The sequence below is a fragment of the Patagioenas fasciata genome, chromosome 2, assembly GCF_037038585.1.
Source record: "Patagioenas fasciata isolate bPatFas1 chromosome 2, bPatFas1.hap1, whole genome shotgun sequence".
Lineage (NCBI taxonomy): Eukaryota > Metazoa > Chordata > Aves > Columbiformes > Columbidae > Patagioenas > Patagioenas fasciata.
Window position 1 is genome coordinate 16,143,576 of NC_092521.1, and position 17,908 is coordinate 16,161,483.

General features: G+C 44.1%; 1 protein-coding gene across 1 annotated transcript in view; it reads left to right on the forward strand.

Moving 5' to 3' along the window:
* EXT1 (exostosin glycosyltransferase 1) overlaps nt 1–15,297 on the forward strand; it is a 182,080-nt gene extending 166,783 nt beyond the window's left edge. The window contains exons 7-11 of the mRNA XM_065830557.2: nt 15–110; nt 2,834–2,923; nt 6,665–6,825; nt 7,793–7,964; nt 10,281–15,297. Of these exons, the coding sequence (XP_065686629.1) occupies nt 15–110; nt 2,834–2,923; nt 6,665–6,825; nt 7,793–7,964; nt 10,281–10,466 (705 nt within the window). The 3' untranslated portion in view covers nt 10,467–15,297. The remainder of the gene's footprint in view (nt 1–14; nt 111–2,833; nt 2,924–6,664; nt 6,826–7,792; nt 7,965–10,280) is intronic.
* Nucleotides 15,298–17,908: the final 2,611 nt, after the last annotated feature.

Genomic DNA, 17,908 nt, shown 5'->3' on the forward strand with positions numbered 1-17,908 from the left:
ATATTCTCTTTCAGATTATTGTTTTATGGAATTGTGATAAACCCCTCCCAGCCAAACACCGCTGGCCTGCCACTTCTGTGCCTGTCATAGTCATTGAAGGAGAGAGCAAGGTAGGTGGAGAGAAACATGGTAAAATATTGTATATGTTTTCCAGTGGGACCGGAATTTATTTTTCCAGCTGCTTTGGTGAAAGCTTTGTAGTTCCCAACAGTGTAACAGCTCTTTTCTATTCCTTGGCCCTTTGTACCAGCTTGGTCACAGATTTGCATTTCATGCATGAGATCCCATGCTCTCAGAAATCATCAGCATGGCAATTAATGCTGTGAATCTGAGATTCACATGTGAGACCTGGTTTTGAAATGTGGCCCTGAGAGCGGGTAGTGCTGACCCCATCTTTGGAGATTCCTTTCTCTGCAGGTGCAGGAAAGTCATGATGCAGCTGGATTAGTTGAGTGTGAGCAGTCAGATGCAAGACCTGGGGGTCAGCTGTGAACTCAAAAGCAGAGAAGATATGGGAATGAATTATGTTAAAGCACCTTTGAAAAGTACCTTCTCTCATGGCCTTGTAGGGTACTGCTGCCAGCGATGGGATCCGACCACCGAAGGGACAAGGGACACTTGTGTGGGAACAAAACCAGTTGCATGTCTTGCTGTGCAACACACTTGTTTGTTTGCACTTCCACAAAGTCAAAACAGACGCCACCCAGATTAGAAAAGAGGCTTTTCTTAAATTCCACAATGAAGTGGCCAATTAATTTCTAAATGCAGGCTTGAAAGATCAAGACTTAATGCTTCTGGGCTCTCAGATAGATTGGGACTGGCCCCCTCTGCAATCTCTGTCAGCTGGCTCTTGAGCTTTGCCTTTGCAAAGGGAACTTTTAGTTGCTTTGGCTGTACAACCCTATTTTGAATTTATAGTCCTGTTTCTGCTCTTTTCCCCCAGTCACCTTAACAAGGAGAAAGAGAGAGCCCTGCAAGGTTGGCAGCTAATGGCTCTGGCCTCAGCTAGCCATGTAAACAGTGTCAGGAGAGTTGCTGCAGGGCCAAGAAAGGCCGTAGTGATTTCTGAGTCTTTTGAATGTTGTGGGGTTGTTTTCTTTCTTTTGGAAAACTTGCAGAGGTGAGATAGAGGAGAAAATCTCTGACCATTTCTACAGCGTTTGTAGAAATTGGCCAAGGCACTGCTTAGATTACAAATGAGTCTCCTGAGTACACAAAGGTGTGTTTATAGTGGACAGTCTCTTCCTTCTAATATCCCAACATATGCCAAATGGCTTATTGCGCGGAAAAGCTGTTTGTTTGGACAAAGCCTGCAGAGCCAGAGCAGTGCAATTCAAAGGTTGCACAAAGGAACTGCTTTTCAGACTTAGCCGAAGCATGCTGGCAGGCACAGTGACTGTGTGCAGGTGTCACAGAGGTCTGCCTTTACCTAACCTTCCCTCTTCCCCGTGAAATCAAGATATATTATCACACCTGTTTTACAAAAGGGGACTTTAGCTACAAAAACAAAATACATGGGTAGTCCCGACTGGTTTACTATTTGACAATTTTACACAGTCTGTAAAACAGCTGGGGTGACAATACTGCTCTCCTGCCGGCTGCTTGCTCTGCTTTGCCTTTGCGTAAGCAAAGCAAAACCATCAACCCCTGCCAGATCACCTCTTCCTCACGGCCTCCCCGGACCAAGGCCATCGTAGGGACGGGGGGATGCTCTCCAGACACCATGAACCTCCTGGTTATAGAGACAGAGTTTTCTCTGAATTGAGGCATAGACTTAGAGACTTGCTTTCAAACAGGTCACGGGGGACACAGAACTGACCATGTCCATTATGAGGGATGTATAACACTTCTCCATGTTCCTGTTTCCATATAGTGATTTCCTCTTACCGGACCTGATTTTTATAGTGTTTTCTTGGCATAATAAGTTGGAAGAGAAGTCTATTAACTAGCCAGGATATTTTTCCTAGCAAATGAGGGAAACAAACAGTGTCGTGTCCTTGTTACTGTTCATCAGTTCTCAAAAGGTGCTAATTAGTCTGCTAAAAAAGCCACATGGATTCTCATTTATTGCTGTTACCTTTTTGATCCCACTTTCCTATCTATTTCCTATTGCCTTGAAGACTGTCCTGCCATAGTTTTTAAAAGCTTATTCTGCATACAGACTGTATATATATATAAGCCACTTAAGAATGTGGCTTTTTAAAATGCTACAATACCAATATAATTCTTGATGCAAGTGGAGCTCAACTGGTACTCATGTTCTTTAGCATATTCTCCTTTTGTGATGGGGCCTGTTGCACCATTTGGCAGCAGCTCCCTGTGGATACAGCAGCAATGCACAGAGATGGAGCGGTACCACCTTGCAGGGGAGCCGTCCTGGTAGCATAACATCCTTCACACACAGCCTGGACTGCTTGGCTTCCCAGCAGTGTAACCTTATGACTGCTCCACAGTCCTCCTCAGCATTCATTATCTTTGTTCCTCACACCCTGTAGGAGGGCAGAGGGGCAGTCCTGGCTACCAGGGAAAATGTCCTCCCTAAAGAAGCTGTAGATACATCTAATTCTCACCATGGACTGTTGCAGTTTGTCACAAAAGGAAAGCAGCCTGCTCCAAAGAGAGAGGTCTGTTCAGAAATCACTCCTTGGGCAGAAGGTGAAGGCTGACTGCTGTGGTGACAAAAATGAGAGTCTTTCACCCTTGAGCTGAAGGGTTCTTCCCATCAGGCAGGGATACATGATATGCCTCAGACAAGAGGGAGTAAGAGTGAGGTATGAAATTGAGTATTTCCCTTGTTTTTTTCCCCTCTCCTCCCTGCCTTGGGTACCCACAGGTTATGAGCAGTCGCTTCCTACCCTACGACAACATCGTGACAGATGCAGTGCTGAGCCTGGATGAGGACACCGTGCTCTCCACCACTGAGGTAAGGGTCCCTGTCGCCCTGGGAGCCTGCAGGGCTCCTTGGCTCAGCCTGAGCGCAGCAGGCAGCTCTTCTCTCGGCTTTGTCAGTGAGCAACTGTTAGAAGATTTCCTGCTACACTCCTCAGATTTAGCACGTTGCACTTGTTTCAGCAACCCTGCCACCGCTTGTCGTCAGAGGAGCTTTTCGCCCTGGTTAATTGGCTCATCATTAGCATATGGTTCTTCCATTCTTTATTATTTTAGTAACATAGCTGCAGGCGGGTGTAGGCAGCCCAGAGCAGTCGGCTTTAATACTCTGTTCTCACTTTTCTGATTGGGGTAGCTTTTTTCCCCCACATTATCCATGGGGTGTAGGTGGGGAAGGAAGGGGTATCAGCAGCAGGGGCCTGCTGTTGCTCCAAAAGATGACGTTGCCCCCCTAATGCAGGATTTCACTGAGAAATGCTCTCACCATTGTGTCGCCCGATAAAATTGGAGATCTTTGCTAGTTTAGGTGTTACGAGTGTTTGTGCCAAGAGCAAGATAGCGCTAAGAAAAGAAAAATACTGTAGAAAACCAATTTTTACAACTGGGATGAGTATTGATTTCTGGAACCTCTTCCTGAGAACCACAGGGGAAACTGATGACAGTTTATATAGAGTGCAATATTTGGGAAATACATTATTAATGATGGCCAGGGAATAGCTTGAAAAACTTGATTTTCTTTTGTTTTCGCTTTTTTTTTTTTCCCCATGTTCATGGCCATTCCCTTCTCCCCACTTCACCTTTATAAAAATGCTTTTTTTGTCAGTGATGTGAACCTTTCAGTGATGCTATCACTGCTTATATGTCAGTGAAGAAATGCCTGACGTTAGTCACCCATCACTGCTATATACCCTAAGATGTCACTGAATTTGTTCCAGATGGATAACGTTGCAACCGCTCTTCTCCCCACTGCGGATTTGTTGTGCTGTGGTTAGGCTGCTCCAGAAGGAGCCATAGTAGCCCTTTTCTGCTGCACAGATGGAAGAAGTAGTTGGCATGGAACCTGTTTGATACTAAGATTACACCATGGTAGTTTCTGCTGGATGAGGAAGAGTATGGCTGCTGCCAAAGCCCTTGTGTGCAAAGCCCTGCACAGCCAAACAAAACAAAACAACAAACAAACAAACCAAAACCAAGGAAAGGCTTTTCTTCAAGGGCTGGAGTTCCTAAGCAGGTTGTTGCTCAAGATGAAGGGTCTTGTCCCAGTTGCCCTGAGGGCCATGATAAGACCTCTCAGGGACTTCATTGCACTGAGGTGGTATTTGCAGCAATCCAGCCTGTGGATCCTGTGAGGGTTTGGGGCTTTAGTTTGTTTTGCCTGATATTTAGTCATCATCCAAACTTCAGAGTCATTCAGGCTTCTGGAACACATATGAAATAAATACTGTTTCTCATTTGGCTTGGCCGTGTTTTACCCTAAACATTGTGAAACACAAATATTCGTTATTTTTTGAGACAACATACACATTTCTTCGTGGCTTCTTTCCTCCTGTAAGCAGCCCACAGCCAATATTGCATGCTTGCACGGCGGTATTGGCTGTACGAGCCCCACGGCCGCTGTGCTGCACAGAGAACCAGCTGCCAGCTCTCGCTGCCACCCGCCCTCCAGCTTCAGCATGTCCTGCCAGGGCCAGCAGCTCTTCTTGGTGGTTCTCTGTGAGGAACTGGGGTGTTTCTGTTGCTTCACATCCCCCATCATACAACTTACGCAAAGAAACAGCACATTGGAACACTGTCATGAAACGCCTGGCGCGACACTTCCCTTGAAACTTGGGTGGTTGTTGTGGCACAGCTTCAGGGCTCAGAGAAAGCAATTTAGGAATATGGTCAAGCATGATCACGTTCCCGTTGGGAGGAGCAGTCACCAGGCACATCCTCTGCTCTGTCTGCCTCCAGCAGAGTAAAGGTTTTCCAGTCACAACAGAATGGTGGATAATTTTTTTGTGAGAGGAGCTGTGTCACGTGCACAGAGGGGTGTTTGTATGGGAAGTAATTAGAAATCAGCACAGGTCAAGAGTGATATTAGAATTTAAGAGACTGGCAGACTGGTCGGCTTTTCCTGCTGATCAGCTGAGTAGTAATACTGCTGGAAATTACACAGGACAGGGACTGGGGTTTGATTGATAAAGCGAGTTTTCTCTTAGGGTGGTTGCTTTAGCACATCTCTGTGGTACCAAGGATGGATACTTGAAAGCACAAGTGAGGGCACTAAGTGCAGCTGCTTTATTATTTATTTAAGTTTGAGATTCTCAGACTTCTCTAAAGAAAACAGATGTCATGTTTTATGGGAAAGGCCTTTACAGGGGGAAAAAAAAAAACCCTTTAGTTCTTTCATGTGGTATTGATTTGGATGAGATCAGAACTATCACAACGGTAACTGGTTTGCGCACATTGTCTTTCTAGTTGGCCTCAGATTCCTTGAAACAACTTGAAAGAAAATAACCAGTCCCTGACTTTGTCTTGAGTACATGTGTGACTCTTCTGTTTCATAAAAACACTTGTAAATGAGAGAAGTCTGACGGTAATCACACAAAATGTGGCTGTTCTCAGAGCAGCAGCTATTCTTTATGTAACCTCTACACCCTTGACTTTGGCTGCGTTCTTGGAAGGTTTTTCAAACATTCTTGAGCAAAGTTTTAGGTCACTTTGATACTGGAGGGAGGTTGGTGTGCAGTACAGAAACAAATCCCTCATTTTCTTGGGTTTGAAAGGCCCAGCTAGAATTGTCTTTAACTCTTTTTAAAATTTTGGTCACGTTTGAGCTCCAAAACCTAAGCTGAACTGGAACAATGGCCAACCAACTTTATAGTGATAGTAATATTTCCATATGTATTTTTACCAAGCTCCTTTCACATCTGGTGCTGATGAACCTTCTGCAAACTACCCCAATCATCCCTTTCCTGGTGTCACCAGGGTTTGGTTGGTGGGATCCTGGGGTAGCAATGTCATGTCACATTTTCAATTCTCAGAAATTTGAGTTATTTAAAAAGTTACAGCAAGACAATAAAGTTAAAAGTTTAAAAAAAAAAAAAAAAAAAAACAAAAAAACACCAAAACCTCTCTTGGCAGCATTTGACATCTTGTGGCTCACACAGTATCAAGCATTTTCTTAAAGTATAGGCTCCAAAAGCTTTGACTACATGGGAATCTTATCTTCCTCTTGGTCATATAGACAGTCTTAAAAGTATGACCTGCATGTACCCCAAAGTCTCAAAATGGATGGAAAATAGAAAAGGACTCCTCATTGATTGCCTGTTTTAATCTCACTGAGCCACCCCTGTAATTTAAGGTGCTTGACTCCTGATTTTCCAAGCTTTGTGTTGACAGTACTGAAATGGTGAGAAGCACAGAGATGTGCAAAAGGTTCAGTTTACCACGTCGCTATTACCGCTCTGTATTGCATCCAAGTATAAATACATGCTCCTACACCCATTCTTTCTGTAACTTGAAAAGGTTTGATATGTAAAGGGCACGCTTGAAAATGGTAATGTTATGCTGTGATGCTTTAGACTCCCTTTAACAGGAACCATTAAAATGTGCATAATTATAGGGCAAAATGTCAAGCAGTCGGTTTAATTTACTGATGAATACATAGGATTAATGTTTTGCAACAGTTCCAAGATTTTGAATTATGAATTAGTGGCAAGGTAATATTTTGTTTTGTTGACATTTGTTGAAACAATTTCAGTATTCATTTGACCTCTGCCTTTGTCCGCAGGTGGATTTTGCCTTTACAGTTTGGCAGAGTTTTCCAGAGAGGATCGTAGGGTATCCTGCTCGCAGTCACTTCTGGGACAACACTAAGGAGAGGTGGGGGTACACCTCCAAATGGACTAATGACTATTCCATGGTATTGACAGGAGCTGCTATTTACCACAAGTAAGCACCCAAAGCATCTGCTGTCCTCCTTCTGTATGAAACCAAATAGTCAGGGGGAGAGAGGTGAAGAACATTCTTCCGGGGAGGGGAAAAAGTGGAAAGATAATAGATGGCTCTACTTTTTATGGGGCAATAATTTAAGTTCTTGGCTTAGCTCTGGGGATCTGGTAATCATTATTGCGCTTGTTGGGTCTCTTTGAAGTCCCTTGTATTTTGAGGCAGTCAGACTGCTCTTTTTAACATCAGGAATTACACACTTCAAAGGGTTCTCGAATTCATTAAGCTGCTTGGCTGAATGGCCTGTAGCACAACAGAAAGGAGGTTACTTCCAGACCAGCTCTGGGTATGTGTTGGCTGACAGCTGCAGTCTGCAAATTCTTGGGGATACTCTAGAGATGTCGCACAGTGGACACTTCACAGATCAGCATATTGCAGCATGTTGGAGAAAAACCATGTTGTTGGGACTCCGGCAGAACAAAGGCCTCTCTGGATTTTAGGAGAAAGGCACCAAATTCTGGAGTGCCTAATCCACATCTCCGCAAAGGAGAAGACAGGCCATAGGGGTTGCTGCAGGCTCAGATGAGAATAATTACAACAATAATGACAGCAGTATGCCAGTTAATAGAGTCCAACTGAACAGTTTTGAAAGAAGAGGTGTAGAATGAATTCATCACTATTGTCTGTCACATTATAGCAATGTGGTGTTGTCTTTCCTGTTCCTCCATTATCTTGATGCTTAGGTCTGTACTGTTTCTTTCAAGTTACAAAAAAAGGCCTATGTTCTGTTTCCCCATTAGCACTGTTTACTCTCTTGATGAGATACTGATTTGTTCTCCATTCTTGTTGGAAGATGAGACCGAAGAAAGGAAGTGGTATATCCAGAGTTGAGTACGAAACTTGTGTCTCAACTGAGATAGAAATTCCCTGGAGTTTGTAGTCCCTTAATGACACTGCTTTTGGCTTTCAGATATTATCACTACCTGTACACTCATTACCTGCCTGCCAGCCTAAAGAATATGGTGGACCAACTGGCCAATTGTGAGGACATTCTAATGAATTTTTTGGTGTCAGCCGTGACAAAATTGCCTCCAATCAAAGTAACACAGAAAAAACAGTATAAGGAGACCATGATGGGACAGGTATGTATCCAGAGCATGTTTCAGAAGTTGGGATGGATTGATAATGTAAAAGTTTGGCTTCTAGGTTAGGCTTACAGAGTGATACATTTCTGTCTATTTTTTGCAGTTTTTAGTTTAGCAGAACTGTAAATAGACTTTAGGTATCCTTATTACAATGAAGGAAAATCCAAAAGGAGAAATGACAAACATCTACTGTACTTGACAGCATCTCATCATAGTTTTCTCACCCGATGTTATTCATGGTGATCCCAAACTCATGGAACTGATTCTGGTGACCGGATTTCAGTTAAACTCCAGTTTTCTACTTAAATATTCTAGACGTAATACCTGGCCATAGAATGCTAGAAGCAGAAATAAATTCTAGAAAGGTTTTATATTTTTAGTTACTATTAATGAATGTAATCTACCAGGCCATCTCTGTGCTGCTTTAAAATATATAGTGTGATTCAAACACTGACATCAGGCCATCACAACAGAGGTAATTTATGGTATTTAAGCATTTTTTCCCATGAGGAACGTTTTGTTCCATGGTGACACCATCATTCACTAGCATCCGTGAAACACTTGCTTTAGAGCCTCTTCCAGCTACTGGATAAACAGTCTGTCATTGCAGAAGTGGATATGCCTTCCAGTAACAGGGGTAGCTGGTAACCTAGGGGCACTTGTCCTCCTGCCCCCTGTGAACAAGTGATGGGACGAATAGCAAATCCTGCAAGTCCTAAAGAAGCTCCCATCTCTGCTGCCACAGTGTCTGTGATCTGCACTACAAATAGTCCCATGATTACTGGGGGGCAGGAGAAAAACAGGATCCTCTATTTTCCCCTCACATTTTCTTCTATTAGCATTACTTGGATCATTGACTGGGAAGTGGCCATGCCAGGTTGTAGACTCCCTTACTGGTATGCCACTGCCATCTGAAGTATAGGTAGTAATTCAGCAAGGAGACCTTCTGGGAACAAGAAGGTGCCATCCAAAAAGTACCTATTGCTTCTTGCTTGAGCTTCACCTCTCCACGGGGCCATGCTTTGGCTGTTTGGCAAAGCCTGAACATCCATTTTTCTTGTTACAGTGTGGGTGACTTGAGTCAGCCATGAACTATAACTCTCTCCTAAAGACAAGTTGTTCCTGCAGCTTTGGGAAATGTAATGGACCATGTTCATAATTCCTTGAAAGACAAATAAAAAATTAACATAACCCCAATGTTGTGACAGAGATTAATAGTCGTATGGAAATTCACTGTTAATGGCCAGAATGTGTGCTATAATCCTCCAGCAACAAGCTTTTGCTTGCTCTTTAGTGGCTCGGTATAATCAAGAGTCTGTAATCAATGCACATTATAACCTACCACTTCAGCTCAACTGGACAGGCCTTGGATAAAGATCAAGTCTGATACCCCATTCATTTGGCAAGTCCCTGACTCTCTCAGTTTATTTGCATTTTAATTTGAGCTTATGAATTTGTATTTGTTTTTGAAGTACAGTGGAAACATCAGTGCTATAGAGAGATGCAAGAGAAGCAGCACAACCTGAAGCTTAGGTTCTCAGCATTCATAGTTCATCTTAAACAATAGTTTTATTATGTTTATACATGTACTTTAGGTACAGATAGAGAACAATAACTGCTTCAGAGCTGTTAGGGCCTTATTTTTCTAGAGGTGCTGAGTTTCAGTGGACTTCCATAGGAATCACAACTGCCCTGAGCTTTGGAAAATCAGGCCACAGTATTTTCCATGTACGTAACCTGTGGTCTTTTTCTCAGGTCAGGGTTTAATAAGATGTTACTGTCTTATACATTGGCCTTGGCCGGTAGGATTCGTGGGAGCACCCTGCTTTTCCCTGCAGGACATCAACACGCATGAGTAATGCCAAGCACATAAGGACTTCTACTGAGCTCAGTTACAAGCTGGTTGAAATGACTCGTGTATCCATTTCTGCAAAAGCGTGTTTTTGACCTGCAGAAATCGTAATAACGGCAGCGTGTTTTCCCCCTGCGGCTGAAGGCCGTGGGCAGCAGCTGGCTGGAGCACCGGCACCTCAGCGGAAAGTGGTGGCCTTCGTGTCTGGTTTTTAAGGACTTGTAAGGACGTGGTGGTTTTTCAGGACTTGTTCTGCCTGTGAAATAGCTTGAGGGTTTAAAATAAGAAGAGTGAGGGACGGGGTGAGGCGGTGTGCTGGCAGGCTGTGTGAGGCCAGCGTGCGGGTGTCGTGGTCGAGCTCAGGTCACCCCATGACACTGCCCTTGGCGCTGCTCTGACAGGGCGCCCAGCCATTGCGCTGGGTCGTGGCCGATGCCTGATCTCTGCTCTCCTCTCCACAGACGTCCCGGGCCTCGCGCTGGGCCGACCCCGACCACTTCGCCCAGCGGCAGAGCTGCATGAACACTTTCGCCAGCTGGTTTGGCTATATGCCGCTGATCCACTCTCAGATGAGGCTCGACCCTGTCCTCTTTAAAGACCAGGTCTCCATCCTGAGGAAGAAGTACCGGGACATTGAACGACTCTGAGGAGCGCTGCCGAGGGGGCTGAGCCGCCCCCGCCCCGCGCGGCCGCCGTGCCGGGAGCCAGACTGTGCCGCCGGCAGCAAGCGCCCGACATGGCGCCGGACTGCGCCGGGCCCCGGCGGGCTGCTGCCGCCCCAGAATAGGTCGTGTACAGTTTCATTATGGAACATTAAATAATTATTTTTGAAATGATTGCTATGCAGGTTTAAACTTTTTTAATGATCAAAAAAAAAAAAAACCTATTAAAAACAGAGTTCTTTCTTTAATCAAAATTGTGTTGGTTGTGAATATTTCAAAGCTGCCGTTTCTTTCTTTCATGCATTTGATTGTCATTGCAATTTTCATTCATTTTCCCCTGGAAAGTTAAACACTTGAATCTCAAGGGGAGAAAATGCAGCAGGTTCAGAAACAAACTGAGCACAATCAGGACAGAGCCCAAGTATTAACCTTCCTCATTTACTGCTGACTTTTAATGATTTTTTTCCCAGTTTTCCCCAAGCCAGTAGCAGCCACTCTGGCAAAACTCCTTTGAATGGATGGAAAACTGGAGAACCCCCAGCATGCCAGAGGGAAGCACAGATCCTTCTGCCTGGGGACCCCATTTTTAAAGGCGATGAGGCTGGCCTCGTGGGGAAGAGGAACGTCCCTGCCGAGGGGCACACCGGGGACCTGGCAGCAGAGACACATCCCAGTGGCCCTGGGCACCGCAGGGGCCATCAGCACAGCGGCCACATGTGGCCTCAGCCTCCGCTGCCTGGGGCCATGGCAGCTAAATTTCTAGAAATAACTTTGGTTTGAGGCCAAAAGGAGTGTGGGTGAAAAAAGAAAGCATTTCAGTGCAGGAATTTGGCCTGTAACAAATTGGTTTATATGAAATTAAAGCATGGGTTTTTTTGTTGGGTTTTCTTTAAGCGCAAATAGGTGGAGAAATTCCCTGCTGGAAGTCTGACACCTGAAGTAAAGTGCATGGTCAGACGCTGGGTATTGGCGGCAGTGGGTGCTCCCAGGCATGCTTGGGGCAAGCTCACTCGGACTAAAAGCCTGCCCCTGAAATACCAGCGTTGCTCATGCTCCAAATGGTTTTATCATTTCAAATGGGAGTGGTTTTAAATTGAAATATTCCAGTTGTTCATTTCTCTGTAGTGCTATTCTTATTTATGTGTTTCTTTCAACTGAAGAATGAAAACAAAAGCAGTGATTTTTGTTAGGAAGACACCATTCCTATTTGCTAAGAAAATAAGCACTTTAAAAATGTTTTGAACTCTAACATGTTGATGAGGTGCAGTTGGGGTGCTATGTAACAATTGCCACCCTCCAAGAGAAGACCAGCAGGCCTTTCTATACCTCATTCCTTGGTAAACAGGCGGTCTGGCAGGAGGGGTGAAGAGTAGCTGCAGTGCTAGGAAGGGTGGACCAGAATTTTCACCATTTTCATTCGGGCTCAGGCACCAATTTATTATGCAGCTTTAAGCAACTCCCATAACTGAGGCATGCCTCAGTTTCATCATTTGTAAAAGCAGCAGTTACTGGTTGTAGAGGGAACGCTGTCAAGACTAAATAATTTCTCTTGCTGGTAAGACCAGAATCCCTAAGCGGAAGGTTGCTTTAAAAGTGCAAAGTAGATATTGCTAAATGTTTGGATGCAGCCTGACATGTAGAGTCTTGCAAAGAATGCTTTGCTTTGCATATGTATTGCAGTATTTGAACAGAGCACAGCGAGCTAGGGCAGGAGCATCAGGTTCCTGACATTTTGTGTTAAATCTGAACCAAATATTTAAAGGAATCTGCCAAAACGTTTGAGGCTGCAGCATGTGACTTATGGTGCTGAAAGGCAGAGGTGCCGCATTTCCCCCCCGAATTTTGCTATCCCAGCCCCTGGCCACAGGGTCTCACCTCACACCTTCTGCCATGCTGGTGCTTCTGTGAGCCCATTTAACTTGCTAAAATTGCAGAAAACTGTCCAGTGATTTATTGATTTTTTTTAATGCAATTTTAGAAAGTTAAATCAGCATGTGGAGAGATTCGTAAAGAGGGAAGGGTTGGTAGGCAGGGCCGGAGAAGGAAGGGGAGCAGGTTATGGTCCTGTCTTTGTAGGGTAAGCTGCTAATTCAGCTCCCCACATCCCATAAAAACATGAACCTCACTTCCCTGTGTTCTCAAGTCTGTGCTTGCTGATCTGTGGGGGAAGGTGAAGTCTCGAGGTTTGATTTTCTAGGGTGGATGGTTCAGCAGCTCCCATGTGGCTTTTTCCTCTTGAAGATCAGACCGTTCTCTCAGGGACTGGAATACACCGTCTCCTTAGACTCGGTTTTTGGAGGATATGTCAAGCACTGGGTGAGGCTGGCAGGGCTCACTCTTTGCTCATGTCTCCATTTGCAGTTAATGGTCTATAGCCAGCAAGAGGGGTGAGGGAGAGGGAAAGAGGCGACCCTACAAAAACAACAATTACAATTCTCCTTGGGTTTTAGTTAATGCCGTTTTCGGGCACGTGTGTTGGGTTTTTAGTAAAAAAGGGAGTAGCTATCCATTTTTGGAGTGCAGTGAGTCAGGCCAAGCTTAGCTCTTTGACATTCTGTTATCGTCACTTTTTGGGGCGGCTGAAAGAGACTGTGCTAAAGCTCCCTCCCAATGTGATCCGGGGCCTTTTCTGTTTACAGACCGCTAATTAAACAACTAACAATTAAAGGCTTAGCTCCGAACGCGATGCGGATAGGTAGGAGCGTTTCTCTTTGCAGCACGTTACCCGGGCACAGCCGGCTCTCTAGGAAAGAATGTGCCTCGCGGCCAGTCTTGGGAACGGCACGGCCGTCCCACTCCGTGTCCGTGTCCTGGGGACCCAGGGGAAGAGCTGGAGGCAGATCCAGCTCAGACACTCGGTGTGTTACGCTCTGTGTGGACACTTTTGTCCAGCGCTCCCAAGGACACTGGGCATGATTCCGAGCCTCCCGTGTGTATCTGTGTTGGACAGAGCTGTGTTGCTTCCTTAGTGAATGAAATCACCCTTTTATCCTGTCCTACATGCGACTTAATGGTTCCGTATTTTTTTTCCCTCCCTTCCCTTAATTCAGATGGTGCTGAAACAAGGTTCAACTCCTTGTTACTCCTTTTGTAGCTTTTGTTTTTTTAATTGTTTTTCATTAACAGCAGGCTATGTTAGCCTTTACTTTACAGGTACTTGAATACCTGATGACTTGACTGAGTGTTACGCATGTGGCCTTTCGTAAAGGTTACTGACCTTAATTTAATCAGGGGTGAGATGGATGGATGCATGTGAATAGATCCATGCCATTAAAACAGAATAAAAGTAGGGATTAGAGTTTGGGAGAACTGATTAATTTTTAATTGAAATTATTAAAGAAAATTAAAAAGAAAAATAAAAGAAAGAAAGAAACCCTTCCCAGTTATAATTTGAGTGAGAAGGAGGAGATTTTCATAATGAGAAAAATGCGACACAACTATAGGGGCAAACTTCCAAGATAGAAAGTGCCTGGCTTTCCTTGCAGTCCCTTGGGCCTGTACAAGATTTTATTTGCCCTCTTTCTATTTTGTGAAAACCTCTAATTATTACCATAACTTTTTCTAGATGTGAATGTTTAAGCTTCGTAACAATTTCATAGTGAACACACTGGTGTGCTCATGCATGGCTATCGAGCACTTTGATTTTTTCCATTGGAAAACATCCTGGATTTGATCAATTTGAGATTGCAATTTCTTGTTCAGAGCCAACTTTGACAAAGAAATAAATCTTTCACCCACGAGCGCATTTTAAAATAGCTCATTTACCAAAAGATATCATTTGGAGAATGAAAGTAATCGTTTGATACTGAAACAATGACAGAAACACCTAGCAGTAGACATGGGGGGGTTACAATATTTAAGTTCCCAGTGTAAAATCCAGTGTCCTCCTTTTTCTTGCTCCCCTCACATCAAAACTAAAACTCCACTCAGTGTTTGTCATAACATCTGTATGGATTGACAGCAAGTTTATTAATTCTTCCAGTGAAACATCCTCTTCCATCATGGGATGGGTTGGTGGTCTCCTCTTTTTTTCCCCAGGGCTCCGCGGGTCTCACAGGGGGGCCCAGGGTCTTCGGAGCAGGGGCTTGCCCTGCGCAGGGTCTCAGCTGGTGTCCGACAGATATAAAACCGCATCTTTCAAAGCATTGTACATCTCACCCTTGTTTAAAACTAAGTCAAGCTGGCCTTTATACTACTCTTCATACACGTTTTTTAAGTTGGAGTTATATTAGGGGGGGTTATGGGACTCGTCATATGCTTTTGGATGCTCCCTCCCACAATTTCATAATATTTTTAGTGACTATTTTGCAGTGGATTAGTGATGATCCAATGGGCCTTGCGACCTTGTACATAATCCTGTATATTTATTTTGAGAGAAAATATGTATAGTGTTTGGATTATGAGAATGGAAACCTGAAATGGAAGTTCTTAGGTGGGCAAATGTAAAACAAAAAAAGCAAACAAAAAATACAATCTTATTTTGTATAAAATGTACAGTTTTGAGAAAAAGAAATTTCTAATGCATTACCAATGTTTTCATAGTTAGTGCTGCCACATCTTTTTAAAAGTGTTTCTCCCTCTTTGTTTGACTATTGACAACATGGTGCAATTAAACCTAAAGGAAGTGTGTGAGTGAGAGAAAAAGAGAGAATGAGAAATTTAAAAGCCATATAATTTGGTTTACTTCATTAACCTGTATAACATCATAGGTTTACCATCTAAGATAGGTTGCTTTTATAGATAGTGTCACCAAAGACTTTTTTTCTTAAGATTTATTTTGAAAAGTTGTTAATAAAGGACGTACATTTCTGTTTCAGTGTGGTTTTATTTTTAAGGTAGAATAACAAATTTTGCTTGTACTCTGGAGAACACAAACTTGGGAACATGATTGGCAAGTGTCTCAAGTTCAGGGTAGTTAAACAAATGGCTCTTTATCTCCTGTCTCCTCAGCTTGCAGCAAGTAATGGCCATCTGTGTATTCAGTGCCTTTGTTACATAGATTTAGTGCACGATATAGGATCTATACACAGTGGTAACTAGTCCAGCAATGTTTACAGGTGTTTAATGTCTTACCTGAGGGCAGAACATTCAGTCTGTGTCACTTGTGTGTGGCAGGATGGTATCTCTGCCTTGTGACACAGTCATTGGTAGGTGACTTTTAGAAAGCGTCTCTGTAAATGTGTGTGCACAAGAAGGATTGATACACCAGCCTGGAAGCCTTGGAAGGCTGATCCCTGCAGGCCGAGAATATATTAGTTTATTGACCCATATATATTGTTAGGGGGTTATCAGAAACCTGTCACAGTCAGGGGGATTGCATTCATCCCACCTAACACTAGATGCCTACAAAGCACTCCTCTCTGTCAGAGCTGTACCTACCGGCTCCCTGAACAAAGTATTGCCCAGGCTTCTTCTCCTCGCCTGTTGCAGACATGGGCCTCAGCATGAGAGAAGTAACACCTCACATGTGCTGGTTTCTCTCTGGTGACAGAACAAGCACACAGATTGCAGGTCCTGCCAGCAGATACCAACATCTGGTCAGATGATACCCACTCTGGGAAAGTGCCTCATAACACCTACGGGCTTATAAATCTGAGGAATTAGTCACTGGTTTGTTCCCACCAGAGATATCTAGGCTGGCCACCTGGGGTTCAGACTGCCAGAGCATGCAGAGATCCTTATATTGTCATCCCATCTGATCTGCCAGTCACAGAAGACTGATGGGTCTTGGGAAGACGCAGAAAGCTGTGGGTGAGCTCCTGGTTTTCTGAGTCACTACAGCTTCCTCCAAAACAGAGCATCCCAACAGCCACTGGTGTTTGCTTCTGGCTGTGGGCTTCTCCATGCCAGAAAAGCAAAAAATGTTACCCTGAAAACAATCCCAGAACAGTGTTCTACTCCTTCAACTCCTGAATTCTTGGCTTTTGGCCACGTTATTTGTACAAAACAATTTGGGGTGGAATTCATTTGATTAAATGCATATAGCTACATCTGCAGGAGCTCCCAGAAGGCTGTTGTCTACAACAGCAATTAGCACAAGCTGGCTGGGGTAGAGCTGTAGCCTGCAACCCGACTTCCGCGCTGTACACGTCTTGGAGGGGGTGAGCTAGCTGTGGGGATGGAGTGCGTCAGATGTGCGTCTGCACCTTCCAGCTTAGTTCCACCTGAAAAGGACCCAGTTTGTGTGCCACCCACACCGTGAGCCAAAATGAGGTAAGTGGGGAAGACTAGATAGTCACCTCAGAAGTGTGATGCTGAGCTGAACTCAACCACTGCTATCGCTGTGCACCCCTCGCAGTCTGGTAGTCAGTGGAGATCAAATCCAAAATCAATCAGGCAAACAGGACCCTCAGAAACTTCTACTGCCTTCATCTCTGTTCTACAGACAAGTAGGTCTGTAAAGGAAGAAGCAGCTGCATTGGAGAGCTCTCTGTTTTACTTGTTAGGTGAGGAGAATCCCATATTCAATATCAGTTTTGCTTGCTAACCTACCACACCAGGAATAAAAACTGATTTTTAGATGGAGTAAATAAAAAGCAGGTCCGTGAAGTCCCTGGGACCTTGCTTGCTTACATGAAATGAGGATCTGGCCCAAAATACTTAAGGCATAATCAGCTCAACTGTAAATGCATTTTTGAGGGGTTTTCTGAACAATCTCACTGAATGGAGACAGATAAGAGTGTTGGCACTGATCAACACCTTATTTTATTGTCTCTCCTAAATGATTAACGGAAAAGAAACAAATCTCTGCTTTCCCTTTGTAAAGCTATTGGCTAATTGCATCCACAATGCTATCAGAGAGAAACAGATTTTGCTTAAGATTTTGAGTGGTGTGCCAGTGACATTCCAGTAGCTGCATGATGTGCTTTATTCCCCACTTCTGTTTCTCCACATGTCATTCGGGGTTGCATGCGGATTTTATGAGCTGCCTGCTCCAGGTGCTGCTGGTGCCAGGTAGCTGGTTTTGCACATCACCTGCATTTCTATTGCACATTAGGGATGGATGGGTGCTCTACGCTGCAGCTCAGGCTCCTCCTCATTTCCTTTCTGTAATTAACTATTATTTTGCTGGTGGCGCTCAAGTGAATCAAGGAACATGTATTTTTTTTTTCAGAAAACGTAAGATAAAGCCATTTATCAGATTACACAAGAAGAAGAATGTAATGTTAACATTTGCTGAGTTAGTGACTGCAAAAAACAGACACTACACTCTCTAGAAGTTGCAGCAGAGACAAGAATTTTGAGTCTGTAAAATACTTTCCCTCCAATTTCTCCCTTCCTCTCTATGCAGAAGCAGCTCCCATTCACAGTCATGAAACAAGAAGACAGACCAGTTGCTGGCACGCAAAGGATACATTTTGGGTTTTCTTTGTTTCTAAATGAGATCCACATCCAATTCCTGCTTGTATTAAGCATCCTGAGGTCTG